Raw genomic sequence first — 16,336 nt, forward strand, 5'->3', positions numbered from 1 at the left:
ATATGCTAAAGCACATAACTGTTCACCTAAGTATAAACAAGGCATAGTTTATTAGCTTTGTTGGCCAAATAAATTACAAATAACCTTCTGGATGTCCAGCACCAATCAAAATGGTCTTTCTTATGAAAAATAATTAAAACCAAGATTAATATAAGCAGATTTAATGCCTGTTGATCTAAACTATTCAAACGGGATATCCCAACTGATCTCAGAAACTGTACAAAGCTGACGACTGCTCGGTTTTGCCAAGCAGGAACAAAACGAGATCTGGCACCACATAACTCAAAGCACAACTGAAGCTGCCCGAGGTATTTCTTTCTGAGGTTTTCTTGAATTAAAGGAAGAGGAAAAACTGCTACCTACATTTGAGACGTACCAGAGCCGAGTGGCAGAGTCCAGAGAGGCAGATTTCAAAACCTTCTCCCAAGCTTTTGTCATTCAACGACACCTCATCCTGAGGAAACCTACCCATAAGGGAAAGTGCCTGCATAATGACTTGAGGTGTGACTCTCCATTCACACCCGCGGAGATACCATTGTTCTCCGCTAAGGACTCAGGCACCCAAACAAGCCAAGACAGCTTCCATGGACCGGGCTGAACTGACCCCATGCATACACACCGCTCTAGCCTGCAGCAACGATGCAGCTTTATCTAAATTAAGAGGGTGGTTTTGAGATACGGCTGAACCCATCTAACCTCCGGCTGACACCAAAAGGGTAACAGTAACACCGCTTCTCCATTCCCAAGCCTGCTATCCCCACGTGTTCCCACCACTTCTCGTGAAGGTCAAGGATGCTCAGCATTTCCACCGGTGGGCTTTCACCTCCTCTTAGCAAGTCAGACGGGCCTCAGCGCTTCGAAAAGCAGACCACCCCCACCAGCTGCAGGCCACAGTCACTCCGTCTCAGCTGGATCTTAAAAGCACACTCCAAGATAAATTACTTGACATTAGTCACAGGCTAAGCCTATACTCACAAGCAGTTGTTACAGGTTAGCCGATAGGTGTTAATGTGATAAGCCCTAATAAACTGATCCCGAGTTTGCGACTTTAGAGCAAATCAATATAAAATTGTTTAACTTCAGCCACATAAATACAGCCAGAACAGATTAAAACCGAAGCTAGTCGGTCTAACAGCTCACCAGTTAACAGTGCTCAGCAACTCCAGCGTTTACACAGGGTCCACGCTCATCAACAGCTTATGTTCATCCCCACTGCAGTATCAAGCTAAGACAATTCAGCCTACTCAAGTGTTAAGTCTGATGCACCATTATCAAAAGGGATGGTAAAAAGTAGCTTCTCTTGGCCACAACAGTATTTTGCAGGTGAAAGCACAGGAAGGGTAGAGGATCACAGCTGAAAACTGAAATAATGGCTGTGAAATGGGGCTGAAAGGCACACTTTGAGGAACATCACTGCATGACGTGCTGGCTCTCAAAGGGAGGGAGAAAAATACAGGACCTGAAGGCAGGGAAGAGGTCTTACACACAGAACTGAAGTTTAAAATTCCACAAATAAAGACTGCAACACAGCATGACGCTACCTACTACCAAACATACTTCAGTAATCCCAGCAGCCTCCAAATAAACCCAAAAGAAGTAAAAAAAAAATACAAGCACTGAACTCAAACCGAGAAATAAACTTCTACTGGGAATTACATTTCCCCAGCACATAAGCCAGTTGATTCTAATCAAACCCCATTTCTTTCCCCCCCCAAAAAGTCTGCTGCCTGGATTTCACAGAGTTTTGCACAGAAATACAATCTTTTGAGTTTCTTACTTAGACTTTCAGAAAGACTTTCTGAGGGATTTTTGTTTTACAGGGTATTTGCACGGTTTGAACTAAAGTTATCCTCTGTTGACCTTCTATTTCACACACTGGTGTCCTGGCTTCTTCTTTGTCCTACAATGCCCCTCATTTGTAAGCAACCTCGAGCATTCAACCACAGGTTATGAATGCACACCCGCCACACAAACCCCAAGTTACAACAGGTTCTGTCCACATGGGGAGCCGTTTAGGTACATTTATGTTTTAAACTTCAACCTGAGTGCATCAGACAGTACCGGGTGGGAACTTCTGATCAGCACCTCAATTCATTCCTCACACATCTGATACCTCCTACCTTGGAGATATTCAAAAACCATCTGGACACGGTTCTGGGCAACAGGTGACCTCCATGGTCCCCTCCAGCCTCACCCTTTGTGTGCGAGTCTGTAATATGTGGCTGCATTTATTTAATCACCTTTCTAGAAGTCATGGATGTCAACAGCACAGCTAACAACACAACTTCATCTCTCTAAAAATACTGCTGTCATAAATTTTAATCTAATTGTTTTAAGACACCTATTGGTTAACAATTATAATTTAGTATAAATAACTATTGTTTCATTTGGATTTTAAAAAGTGACTATTATTTGATCTTATAAACAGAAATCACCAAAAAAAAGTTTAGGCATAAGAGTATGTGCAGGAAACTGTGAATACAGGACTGGGTCGTAACAAACTATTTTAAAAAAAGCCAGTAAGCACTGCCATTAAATTAATGATCTTGTGTGTGCATGCACATATTTCAAAGTCCTCCTGATTGAACTCTCCCAGCTCATTGTATCGGGGAAAATATTCAGCAAGTTAGGCTGTATCAGCAATAACAGCCAAACAAAAACACGAGGACTTGCGCAAAGTTAACCCTTTGAAAGCAGAATGAATACACTGCTTCAGGGTGCCTCGAAAGGCAGACGATGAACACTGTGAGTTTCCAGCGTTACAACAAGAACTGAACAAACTGAGGGACTCGGAGAGTATCAAAAAAACCCAAAAAAAAACAAACAAGAAAAAAATTTCTTCAAGTTAACTACTTCCAGCCTGTCAAAATACTCAAAATTGAACATTATATTTAATGACCAGGGAAAGATCACCCCGAGGTGATCACTCAAGCACTGGGAATGAAAGTCACTTCTCATTTGCACTCTGTCAGCACTTTAATAACGTCAATCCGCGTCCTCAGCTTGTATTCACGCACATTTCCCTCTACCACCTCAGCCTTGTCCTGTGATGTCAAACTTAACTGCAACTGAATCTATGTTCAAACAAGAATTCTGAGATGAATGTTCTGGTGGCTCTGACCAGGCAACCTGGGTATCATCAACCACCACCATGCTTTTAGCTTCCTAAAAACTCAAGTAAATTTACTTCTGAAAGCTTCAGCCCCAGTTTGCTTCATTATCAAGCACGATTTTTTCCCCCGCGCAACGTGCGACTCAGCAAATCTCCGCTAATATGTATTCAAATAAAAAACACATAGTTATGCGATAAGAAACAAAACCAGGGCTTATCTATTCTGCAACTTTTCCCCCTCCTAGCCAAAACAATTCATTAGCATTATGAAATACAACTCTTACTCATCAGAAAAAAACAATACGAAATGCTCCTGCTCAGTTTCTGAAGCTCACAAAAGGACATCTTCCTGCTTTTGCTTAACAGTAATCTCTCACTCACGAAAGTTTACAAACAGAAAACAAACCCACATAATTTTTCTTCCTCAGGTTTAATTTAGGGTAAATTATAAACACCCGCCAATATAAACATGCTAAAGACCAGAAGCCTAATTCCTTCACAGCTGGAATCTCCAAGCGAGAGAAATGAGCTGCTGATTTGTAAAATGCTGCAAGTGGGTATAAACCTCTAAGATACTTAAACAGCAATACTTCCACAATATTCATCAAGATCAAAAGAACAGTCCAATAAAGACGCTCACACTGACAAACTGGGCAGTGTATTTTTTTGTAGTGGGATGGCCGGCAGCATGTATTGTTACCCAGTCTGGGACCATAGGGACTGTGTGACATTTTAATACACAGTCCAAAGAACTTTAGTAATAGCAGTAGAAAAGAGCGATAATCATTAAGACATCCCCCTCAAGGCTTTAAGCCTATGTCCCAAACAATAGGACTAGTTTAAAAACAAACAAACAAACAACCCCACATGAAAAACAAATGGACCAAAATCTGCATTTTTGTGTATACAAAACACCAAACGTGAACAAAGCAAATCACACGCCTGCGCTGGTGAGAGGAGCTTGTAAAGAACAGCTCGGACAGACGTGTCAATCTTAATCTTGATGAATATCGTGGAACCACTTTAAATCTCGCAGGTCTGTAAACAGACAGGTTTTTTCAGTGTAAGCCTGCCCTGGAAGGTGGTATTGTGTACGACACCCTGCACAGGACCTTTCTGATTTCCCCAAGGCTTCACACAGGGTGGCACAGCAAGGGAAGCAGCGCACCAGGGCCACAGCAGCAGGAGCTTTGTGTCTTTGTGCAGTGAACGTACATCAGCTACCTCGATGGTTCAAACACCTTTCACAAGATGCACCCCTGGCAAAAGTCCAGGCTAAAAAAGTGCCCTTGAGCGGCTCAAGTCATTGAAATGTCAGAAAGGAAGATGTGGATCTCTCTCTCACCCATCAAAAGTCCCTTTCAAAATACATCAAATTGATCATAGCAATATTTGCTAGGAATAAAAGCTGTTTAAGTATTTCTCAGATATTTAACTACCGCCATCCACACCAGCCTTTCCTAGAAGGGCTTTACATACCACTACCACAAAAATTTACATTAAAGAATTATGTGTGCAACACTGGGAAAAGGGCAACATCATGAATGAAACTGTCACTACAGGGCAATAATCTAAACACTCTATTAATAGTACAGTTTAAAATCTTGTCTGGCCCATGTATCCAGCACTGGGCTCATACAGTGCTTCAGCAACCACTTCGTTTTGAGACTATTACATAATATATCAAACACAGCCACAATTCAGCACAGAGAAAATAAACCTTATTCTTACAGAAAAGCAACATTTTAGTACAACAGTAAAGCAGTTTTACTGACAATCTTCTTCACGGTCGTTTAAGCAGTCCACAAGCAGCTTGCCTGAACCCTTACAGCAGGTCCATTAACAAGTTTATTTAAAACATGATTTATCAAAATAACACAATCATTTAAAAAAAAAAAAAAAGCCATATTTTATAAACATTAAACACAAGCGCAGGGCTGCAAGGTAGACTTTAAAGACCGAAAAAACCCAAATTACTCTCTAAGATTGCTTTGTTAGTACCACAGTTGTTCCTTTTAAATACGCTCCCAGACTCCAGCAGAAATTTACTGTTTGGGAAGTACTGGAAGTTTTGATCACAATGTACTAGACACTGTAAAACAATGGAGGAAATAGGAAAAAAAAAAAAGAAAACCCAAACAAACAAAACCCCACATCGGTTAAGACAGAGGATTCCTTTTAATATCAACAGTCAAGTGAGAAAAACCAATCAGGAAGGCATGGAGCCTCCTTTGACAGCTGTAACCTCCGAAAAGCCAATCCACACGCATCGAGGCTTGGCTGAGGCGGAGACACGGATTCATTGAAGAAATTCTGGAGGGTGCATTTACTATCGGCTCTACCTACAGGCACAGCCGGGAGCCTGTATCTAAGCCTTATACAACTCTAAGGAGCACAAGATGTTTAAAGATCGAGGAGACAAACCGGTACGTTCAAACGACACCAGAACTGTGGCCAAGCATTTTCCAAGCGGTGCTGTCCTACTGCTTGTCAAAAAAAAAACCAAAACAAAACAACAAACAACCCAGAAACTTATCTTTACTTCAGTGGACGAAAGCTTTTTCCCCATATAACGCTGAAAGAAGAACAAGCACCGCATATCTGGGTTTTAACACTTGGTTTATTTAGAAATGATCTAAACGCTTAAAAGCCCGACGCTGAACGCGACACATCCAGCCGCGGCAGCCGACCTCTGGTGCACACCACGCAGCACAAAACATCTCTTTTGAGAAAGTACGAGCTCCTTGCACCTCCCGGGGGTTTCTCCCACGGCAGGGACCGAGCTCTGCAAGCCAAAGCTGCTCCTTGTCCCCTCCGACCCCGTGCCCTGCCACCGCACGTGTGGACAACCTGTGGCAAAGCGCAACCCTCAACCCTCCACCGCTTGCAGCCGGGGACGGACAAGGCAAAAACGCCGCTTGTCACCACAACGTCCCCGCCAAGCGCCAAGCCGGCTCGGGGAGCCTGCACCTCCGCAGAGCGCTCTGCCACAGCGGGAGCTGAGAGGCAGGCCGTCCCGTTCCCGCTTCCTCCGCTCTGCCGTCCGCCAAGGCCGCTACGGCGGGCAGGCACCCGGAGCCGCCCCGCCGCCACCCCGCCGGTCCGCCCCGCTCCGCTCCCGCTCCCCCACGCACAAGGGAAGCGGCGGCAGCGGCGGCAAAGGCACGCTACGCCAACTGCGGCCGCAGCGCCCGCTCGCTCATTCAGAGATGCATCTTGCGCCTTCCTCCTTCTTACGCTAGCGTAAAGGCCTCCCCCCCCACACACCACCGCCACTAATCAAAACACTCGCGAGTCGGGACGCAAAGAAGATGGCGGAGCAGGGCCCGCTTACGGCGTCGGACAGCAGTTTACGCTGCGCTCTTTGCGCAGGGCCCCGTAAGAACCGTGCAGCGCTGCGGTGGGGAGCGTGCGTAGTGCGCTTGGTGAATGCCAATGGCCTATTTCCCGTGAGGGGAGGGGGGTGTCTGATAAACAATGGTGCCCCCCCTGCGCGGCTCCCTTACCGATTCCTCCTCTTTCTCCATCCCCGTGGGCATCTGCGGCACAGCCCGGTTGATGGAGACGCAGTCGTTGAGGTCGGGCATGTCCTTGCCGCGGTAGATGGGCAGCGGTTTGGCGGCGTCTAGCGCCCGGGCTCGGAAGGAGAGTTTGCTCATTGTCTCCCCCTCACAATAACACCCCGGGGCCGGGCGGGCGGGGGGGGCCTTCAGTGCGGCCTCGCCGCCGCCTCCCAGCCGCTCCCGCACCCGGCCCGCACCACCATGGAGGGTCCCGACGCCCCGGAACAGCTCTCCGCGGGGCCGCCCGTAGCTCACAGCGCACGCCCCGCAGCCCTAGATCCGCGCCGGGCTCGCTCGATCCGCTCCCTGCGCCATGGCAAACATGGCGGACATTAACCAAAGCGGCCAGCGATCCCGACAGCCAACGCGAGAGCTCCGGGGGAGGGAGGGGGGGGAAGCGGGGAGGGTGGGGGGGAGACGGGGAGGGAGGAGGGAGGAGAGAGGAGAGAGAGAGAGGGGGGCAGCGGCGGTGCGCGCGCAGCCGAAGGCGGGAGGCTGAGGGGGGCGGCGGGACCGCGGCGGCTGAGGCGGGACGGGACGGTGCCCGCTGAGGCGAGGCGGGACGGGCTGTAATGGGACACACACACACACACACAACTCGCTGTCCGTCCGTGTCCCCCCGCCGCCACCCCCCCCCCCCCCCCCCTCCTTCCCGCTGCGGGCGGAGCACCGGGAGGAGCTTGTGACTGGAGAAAGTGGCGCCGGGGCTACGAGCGATGCGCCCCGCCGCTGCCGGAGCCGGTGACGGACACCGAGGGTCACCCTGTGCCGGTGGCGGGAGGCCCGTGAGGAGAGAAGGGAGGGCTTCCTTCTCTCCGGGGCTGGAGCCCTCATCGCCGGCCCGGGGCTCCTCTCCTCGGTGCGGGCCGGTGGCTCGCATCGTTGGCTGGTTGGGGGTTAAAACGTTTTAGCAATAAAAACAGCCGCCAGGAGAATCAACTTCAGTTATTGTTACAAACCAACGCTTCAGAAACAAACGCGTATCTGCTCAATTTTATTTTTTTTTTTTTTTCATCAAAAGTGACGTCCTGTGTGGACTGAGCCTGGAAGAGGGGTTGAGGTTCTGGGTGCTGCAGAATAAGGTGCTTCCCACGTGCAGAGGCGTGTGTTAAAGCCCTATCCGTAGGCCCGGAGCTACTCGGGGATAGCAGCATGGTGCGTGCTCACCGGTGCTCCTCCGCGGCAGAAGTGTCTCGCTCCGGTTCGGTTCGGCTCGCTTCCGAAGGGTACAGTGCTAAACCGGAGCGAGGCGTCCGACTTGGAAAGAATAACCCCGAGTGCTCCACGTGGACAAAGCCACAGTCCTCGACCGATCCAGAGCTTCCCGTGTCGGCTCAATGTGTGGACTCGAGTCTGCAAAGCCCTTTGTCAAAAACCTTTAGCACTTCAAACACCTCGACACGTCCATATGACTTGGACACCCTGAGATCAGGCCGGCTGCTTTTTCTCACCTCTGCCTGAGAGCTCTTACAGGAGCTGCCAGTGCAATCGTCTTCTCTGAAATAAACGGGAGCTGTTAGGCAGGTGAAACGTGACCACGTTACCATTTGGACCACAGTGCCAACTGTATCTAATATTCCATTTTTTTTATTTAAAAGAAAAAAAAAAAAAGCTTGGCCAAATAGGTTCAGTCTCTAAATTGCAGTTTGTTTTTAGTTACCTGCTATGTTTGTTGTTGATACAGTTTTATATAGCAAATACAACTACGTGATAAACACATGATTTACAAAATGAAGAATAAAGAATTGCGTTAGCTGGGGAGAGAGAGAGAAGGAAGGTGAAACAAGTGCAGTACTACCCAGGAGGGAAAAAGAAGCAGTAATAACATTACATTCGTGAGCCATGGACCCAAATTAGCTTGGGAAAGCGATCTGGACATTACGTTAGCCACTCCTATGAAAGCATCAGGCTGATGTTCAGCAGCAGTCACGTGAACAAATGAAGCTTTAAAAATTTTGAGAAAAGGAACAGAGAACAGAACTGTGATGGACTGCACTGATTTATAACTCCCTTGAAATATTTTTATTCATAAAAACCAGCGATTCTTGACTTGGATTAGAATTAACACGCAAATATTTAAACGTTATATAGTTTCTAGCTTAGAGTTGGTAGTTCAGCACCATTTTAGAAGTGGCCAAACTTCCAACACCCAACACTGGTTCGATACCTCCAAACTGACTGGGAGCAGCAGGCAGCTGCCGTTTTCTGGAGTGAAGTTGTCTCGTCTATCCACTACCTAAACATGTGCCTCGAGGAAACGCTGGTCCGAACCCAGCCTCCCCTGCCGGCACCCCCCTCCACATCTCAGCACAGACATTTAGAATTGCACCCAGGTCTAAGCTTCCCCTACGGTGGTTGGCGGCGTGTGAGGCGCATGAATTCCAGTCTAGGTAAATAAAATATGTTTTCATCTTCGTGCATTTTCCTTGTAAATTCGTAAAGATTCTCTTACAGCCCAGCTGTACGGCTGGCGTGCGTTTGAAAAGGTTCGGCTTGCTGTGTGGAACAGGTGGTTCCTCCTGAAGTACTTCCTCAAGTAGTTAAAAGACAAGGAAGGACTTTCCTCTTTCTGCTTCCCTTCTAGCAAGAAAGAGGCGTTTTGCACACCGCCAAAGGATTTTTTTCGCTTTTTCAGTTAGCACAACTGAACGATAGATACCGATCACCTTTTCCCTTTGTGTGCACGATCTGTTCTTTTTCACTGCTTAAACCAAAAAAAAACCCAACAAAAATTGCAACATATTTACCCTCAAGGCGGTTCTTGGTCCTAAACTCATCCCACTATTTTATTTCTACAAGCAATACAATTTTTTTTTAAATGATGCCCTGTGGGATACTGAGGGAGTTTTTATGCAGCCAAAAACGCCATTGCACAGAGCCAAACACGGCTGGGGCGAAATTTTTGACGTATATTGGCTTAGCTTTAAGCCAGAACCGTACGTCTTTTCAGTACATATGCTGATCTCTCTATCCAGTAAAATATTACAGGTTTTCTGAAGAATTTCAGCTGTTAAAAAATTACGAGCTGTACTTGTCCTAAGATAAAATATCTTCCTTTTGATGCAATGTCTCAGACAAAATTATTTGTTCAGTAGCTGAATTCTGACTTGTCTTCTTATTTTCTGTCTAAGATAACAGAATTGAATATGCACACTTGCGTACTGGATGGTCCAAAAATACCCAAATTTCATTTGAACGCATATATCAATGGAAATGTTAGAGTTACAGAGACTTGGGGGCTTTACCATGTCCTTGCTTTTGGTTCTGCTTCTCCATAGTGACATTTAACACAAGGAATACTTGTTCTCACTGTAGCTGCCTAAAGCCTGGGCCATTTTTGGTGGCTTTTTTGCAAGTTTTTCTCCCCCCCCCCCCCCCCCCCCTTTTTTTTTTCCTAATAATATACATCTCCCTGCATTAGTCTTACACGAAGCAGAAGCATCACTTATGGAAAATTATGTCAAGACATCTCAATGTACATTATTGCGATATGATATGTCATGAGCATGTAATAGTTCTTTATTTTGTGCGATGCTTCCTCATAAATACAAGAAGTATTTAAAAAAAAAAATGCACGGGCAGTATAGAAACAGAGATTCCAGAAGTGGTTAATGGCCTCTGAAAAGGCAGGGTGTCTTTTATCCTCGTGGGGTTTTCGAAACCTTCATTAATTGCATGGTGTTAAAAGAGAAGTGGAATTTTAGGGTGCTAATGACTGTAAATACACAAAACCAATCGTCAGGATATGAAGGGTATAGAAGAATTGTCTTTGCCTGCCGCAACACGCCAGGTACACCCCGCACGAGGGTTAGAAGATGCGATGAGGAGAGCGATGCTGACGAATCGGTGCTAACAAATATTTCCGATGCCTCTGGTGCGGCCGTTGTGCATTCAGGGTCCCTGCCTCGGCGGCAGCAGGAGCAGCAGCCTCATTACGGAGTGTTTTGATCTCATGTTTAAGCCAAGCTTCGCTAGAAGGGAGGCTGAAAGTAGCCAGGAGGCTGGCTTAGTAACTTCAGCACAAGGGAAAGTGCTGAGCTTTCCAGGAGAGATATGAATGGACTAGGGGAGTCTTTTTAAAGGTTATGAAGTCCTTCTTTCTCCCTGTGTCTGAGAACTCCTATTGACATGAAAGGAACCTCTGTCCTATTCATTTCAAAGGGGGGTTTTGTCAGGGAAAAGAGCTTGATCAAAGTAGCTACTAAGCATGCTTAGTGGCTAATGTTCGGCGTTAAATGTATCAGCTATTCCAAACCATTTCTATTTCGAATTATTCAAAGGGTTTAGGGGACCGGCAGCCTGCACATTTTCCTCTTTAAGGTCACCAAAACCTGTCCACCACAACCTGAAATCTAGCATGGCATAGCTTCTTGGGAGATTTAAAGCTCTGAAAGAAAATTCTAAAAGTTGAAACCTGCGTTAAAATCTCGAGCCCAACAGCAACAGACACAATCTAAAACTAAATGAAAAGGCATCTATGAAAATAGCTGATGCCCCAAATTACAGCAGGAAGGGAGAATGATGAAAAATGCTTGAGCTAGGAAGCAGCAGGAAGCTCCTGATTTAAGAGTTTTATACCAAAAAATATCTATGTCAAGAAATAAGTTTAAAATGAACGGAAAGTGTTCCTTATGTCTGAAGGTTACCACAGGCATCGGAAGGGGTCATCTGCTCTTTAGAGGAACCTGGTGCAGTGGTTTCCTGTCATGTAAAGTCTCGGATTCTCAGTCAAACAATAAATCCACTCCTGACTGTGACTGCGCTCTTTTATGACACAATTCAACAGGTAAGTTAACAACAATGCGATTATAAAACCAGATGAATTTGTCTTAGAATTATACCCTGTCAACCCGCACGTTTATACGACACGCCACTTCCTTACGGAACAACTAGTTTGCCCAACGGATGCCAATCACCGAGGTCATTCGTAGGTGCTTGTAACGACATTCAGGTTTACCTTTGTCGGCTTAAATTTGTTCTTCATCGATGTAGACATGCATATATGTCTATATTAATCTCTCTCACAGTTAGTATTTGAATTGAGCAGTTGTAGAACATCAAGTAAAGCCGTTAGCCACCTGTACGAGTGCATCTCGATAGCTCAGAAATCTGGGGCTGGTTTTTAAAACAGGCAGGATAGAATATGAAGCAAAAGCGATGCATTCGGAAACAAAGCGGTGTTCTGAAATGGCAATCCTTTTTCACCAAAGGGTATTTCATAATAAGGATATTCATCGCTTAAATATGATGCATTAATTCATACTAAAGAAATCCCCGTGTCTCAAGCGATAAACCCACTGAAAATCATGAACATTAAAAAGTCTACCAAAAGCATTTTGAACCTATTTGACATCACTTAATGTCGAAAATTACCAGCATGGACAGAATCACTGTTTCGTTGGGTATTTGACAGGCGAGACTTGACGGGAGAGCCAGCACGGCATCATCGACATCACACGGTGAGATCTTGCAGACGTTGCGGTGAAAAGTGCGAAGGGAGATCACGTTAAGGCAGCTGGTTCGGCTCCTCCCGCGTGGGATCGGCAGACCGGCCGGGGGCTGCGAAGCGACAGCTTCTCCTCTGTCATGAACTGGAATCTTCACAAGGGAACAGAAGAGCCAAACAGCAGAAATACCAAACCCCTCCTGTACCTCAGAAAGTCTCAGCATAGAGTTTTGACAGTTCTCTGAAGACAAACCAATACTCTTCCCCATTCTCTCCCCTTCCCCCTCAACCAAAAAAAAAAAAGCTCTTTGCACTAAGCAAAACCAGATGACGCTTGGCGTGGCACGGGCTGGTCCCTTCCTGGTCCTTCTGAAGCGCTGCAGCTTCCACATGACTTGTGGAAATGTTGCGTGTTCGTTTGTTTTCCCACCAGGACACAGGTAACTTTACCACTCAGTGACCATTAAAGAGGAAAAGAATGGTTACGACTGGAACTAGAAAACTACTGTTAAAATTGGTACACAGTAAGGATTGCGTTTATGCCGTTACGTTTTGTAAAGTAACAGTAGGCCTTAAAAAGCGAGAGATTTACTCAACTGTCACTTTGAAAAATCTGGCACAGAAAATCATGAAAACCAAGTTTACAAATGTATACAAATTTATCCCAAAGTCTCACACCTTAGGAGGCAAATACCAGGTAATTTTTTTAATTTTTTTTTTTTTTTGAATCAAGGTGTTTTGAGGAGCTGGGAACTCCCCAGCTTGTGTCAAGAAATTAAAAAATAAACCACATCCTGCCACTTAAAAGTACCACTAAAATAAGAATCATGGGGCATTAAAAACTGTTACAATTTTTATGCAGAGCTCAGAAGCCAGAGTGAAGGGATTTCCCTAACGTGGGCTCTGAACACCTCTGCCCCAGCAGTAGGAGGTGCTCCCTTTCCTCCTCAGAGCTTCGTAATTCTCCTGAATTTTAGCGCAAGGGTAGAAGTGGGTCTGCTTTCCAACACTAAATTTGTGCATAACTGTAAAAATAAGAAACCAGGAAATACACAAAGCATAACTTTTTATAAAAACCCTAAAAGCCACCAGCTTACCTAAAAAATACTTTGATAATTGCTGTCTTCTGGATTAGCGGCCCAGATAGAACAGGTATTTTTACTGATTCAGAATGGCAACATTTTCCCTGCCCACCTAGTTCTGAGGCTGGTAAGATCTGATCTGGAGTCACAGCCCTCGCTGGTGTGGGAAGGGCGTATTTAATGGGTCGTATGGTGGACATGGGAACCACAGCACAGCTGGCAGCAAAGCATCTCCCCGCGGAAAGGCCCCTTTGCTGATGCAGTGCGCTGGTTTTGCCATCGTGGCGGCATTGCTTGAGTGGGAGCCTGACATCGAGGTGCCTGGCTGAGCCAAGGTGACCCTGCGTGCTGGGGTGACCCTCTGGATTTTGGGAATTCAGGTGTTGAGGTCTCCAGGCAGAAAGTCTCTGCTGTAAATGCTCTTATACCAGCAAAACTCTACCTTCCCTAGTACGGTTTGTTTTCCTTTATCTGCGGATATACCAGATCATCAGATCTCAGTCTTTTTTCCCTTCTCAAACTCTGGAGTCCTTCCATAACCCCTTAAAAAAGAAAATCTCTGTGCTTCTCTACAGCTGAGGCAGAACCAGGTAGCCACCCCACCTCCAGAGCCGTCAGGCGCCTGTGGTCGCTACTCCTCCTCTTCCTCCAGTGACCTCTTTCTGTGTCACGCTGTTCCTCTGAATGGCATCACCCTGTAGGTTGCCACCAATGTGGATCTCATCAGCGCCCCTGGTAGCGCAGGTGGCTTGTGCTCTCTCTCAAGGCTTGCCAGGCTTGGGCAACGAAAGGGTGGCACGACAGCCTTTAACCGGTGCTTGCGAAAGGCTGCTTTGTGCGAACGATTTCCTGCTCACCCACTGCCGGCGATGAGAGCTGCTCTGCAGAAACAGCCCACGTCTCGCAATTCCCCTGCCCCAGTCGCTGTTGTCAGTCGGAGTCTAGAGGCGTTTCCCTAGGAGGGAAGATTGTACTTGTATTTAACGGTGATGCTAATCAGAGGGAAGTTTATTTTTCACTCGTACCAACTAGTGTTGTTTTGTGCTCTGTACTTCCCCCATTTTTCTGGAAAAAGGGACTGAAAGCAATCGCAGAAAAACAAGAGTCTCTCAACAACATCAAGAAATGAAAATATTACCTTGATTGCAAGCAAAGTCAAAAAGAAAATGAAAGTGTTATGTTGGCAACGGAGAGTGGCGATCCTGCTTGTAGTACACTCTCGGCACACAAATTCCTAACAACAAAAGGAAGTTTTTAGTCTTTTGTTGTAAGCTGTGCAGTCAACGTACAGATTTTAAAATGCATTCAAGCTTCAAATTTCTGTACGTCCTTGCCAAAGAGGTCTTTTTTACAAAAATAGTACAAAGACAGACACTTTTATCATGCAGACATCAGTCACAGCAAATCTGATGCAGTATTTCCTCTTCCAAATTGCTGTTGATCACTGTTCATTGGAATATCTTGCTACGTATACAATCACATCTCAATAAATACACACATGCTTTAGAAGACCTGAGCCCAGGGAAGTCACACATTTATACCAGCGATTGCTTCCTCAGGAACAATGTTGTGAGCTATGCTCCGCTGAGCAATTTATTCTGATTTAAGTGACTAATGAGTCAGCGTTGCTCCCTGAAAAGGTGGGAGAAGTTTGCCTATTAGCACATCCAGCTTCTTCACTCTTGCGCTTTTGGTTCACAGTCAAACTCTTTTTGGAAGGAGGAGCAGTGTGTTTACATTTGAGGTGGCCCTCAAAGCCTCGGACCCATTGCCAGGTCCTGTCCTGGAAAGCCCTTCAGGGATTTGAACTCAAACGAGGGGAGACGTGGGAGCAGACAGGGAGAAGAGAGGAGGAACTAGTTGGATTAAAAAAGGCAAAGCGAGTTACCAGTTGTGGATGTTCATGTATATTCAATCAGCCCTTCCCTTGCTGTCACCTCCACGTGGTGTGTTTCACCAGTATGAACTGGGCATGGTGTGGGCACACCGTGCTTTGGGTGCAACGCTGAGCTGGGAAAAGGCCACTTTGGAGTACGCAGCAGCTCAACCCTGGGAGAAAGCTGAGTAATCAACAAGAGGGAAGTTTGGTGCATATACAGATCCACAGGCACTCTCACTCTATGAATAATGCCATCCACGCCTCTAAGAGCTTTTGTTTCACTTTGAATTGATGTTGAGAGGATATTTTCACACATCTGAGTCTGACTATGTATTCCTCTAAGACTGAACTTGAAGCTGGATGTGTAGAGCCTCCTCCTTGTGTCCCAGACTCAGGTTTGGAGGACAGACAGAGCAGTACCAGCTCACGACATTTCGCTGAACCTCACTAATAAAAAAGGAAGAAAAGAGTTTAAAGTCGGAACTGAATCATGGCTGTGGGATAGAGCAGACAGGGTAAGAGGACACTGGTGAAAGTGAGAAAGGTCTTGCCTTCAAGTTTGAGTTTTCACACGTAAGCCTTGGAAGTTTGCAAAAGCAAATTATGCATACCTCAAGGGAATGTTTTTGGAACTACAATGAAGCTATGTAGCCAAACAGGAATGGGAAAGCCTGAGAAAAGATCGTTTTACCATAAATATTTTAAATAAAAAATTCACTCTGGGTAGAGGTGCGGTAAGACTGCCTTCTCCCCAGTGAATCAAATAACCAAGAAGGCTCAGAAAAGCCCAGGTAGCCACGCAGGGTCTCCTAGGTTGGCTCCTGGGCAGAAGACATCTCAGGGCACTGCAAACACCTAGAAAGCACAGGCCGTTGGGGAAGAGGCAGGATTTACCAGAGACCCAGTCCACAGAGGAGCAGGAGCTGCTGAAGACAGCTTGAAATGAGAACGGAAGAGGTGACCAAGCCACGTGGGCCAATTTCTGAAGAGCCTGCACAGACGTTGTTAAACGGTACTAGAAAACCGGTTGCAACCGTTTCACTTTCTATCTAGGTTGCCCCACGGTGAGGCACGGTGACTCAACGCAAGACAAACTTCTGGCAAGCTTTACTCCTTGCTGCTGAGGCTTTGAAGGCTCCAGGGCTATTTGTGCACTACGTCCTGCGCCTGTTCGTAGGAAAATCGGGGAATGTCGCAGGCGTGATGGGAATTTCTAACCCTGAAATCCTGAATAATGCCTATGAGATTAAAACC

General features: G+C 46.2%; 1 protein-coding gene across 2 annotated transcripts in view; it reads right to left on the reverse strand.

Annotated features, from left to right (window-relative positions):
* The window catches only part of EPC2 (enhancer of polycomb 2), a 49,555-nt gene extending 42,784 nt beyond the window's left edge, over window positions 1-6,771 (reverse strand). For both annotated transcript variants that reach the window (XR_015183494.1, XM_086465185.1), the window contains exon 1: window positions 6,619-6,771. Coding sequence is in view for 1 of the 2 variants with exons in the window: in XM_086465185.1 (XP_086321311.1) it covers window positions 6,619-6,771 (153 nt within the window). In the remaining variant the exon portion in view is untranslated. The remainder of the gene's footprint in view (window positions 1-6,618) is intronic.
* Window positions 6,772-16,336: the final 9,565 nt, after the last annotated feature.

The sequence above is a fragment of the Leptosomus discolor genome, chromosome 5 (genome assembly GCF_034619465.1).
Source record: "Leptosomus discolor isolate bLepDis1 chromosome 5, bLepDis1.hap2, whole genome shotgun sequence".
NCBI classification, from domain to species: domain Eukaryota; kingdom Metazoa; phylum Chordata; class Aves; order Leptosomiformes; family Leptosomidae; genus Leptosomus; species Leptosomus discolor.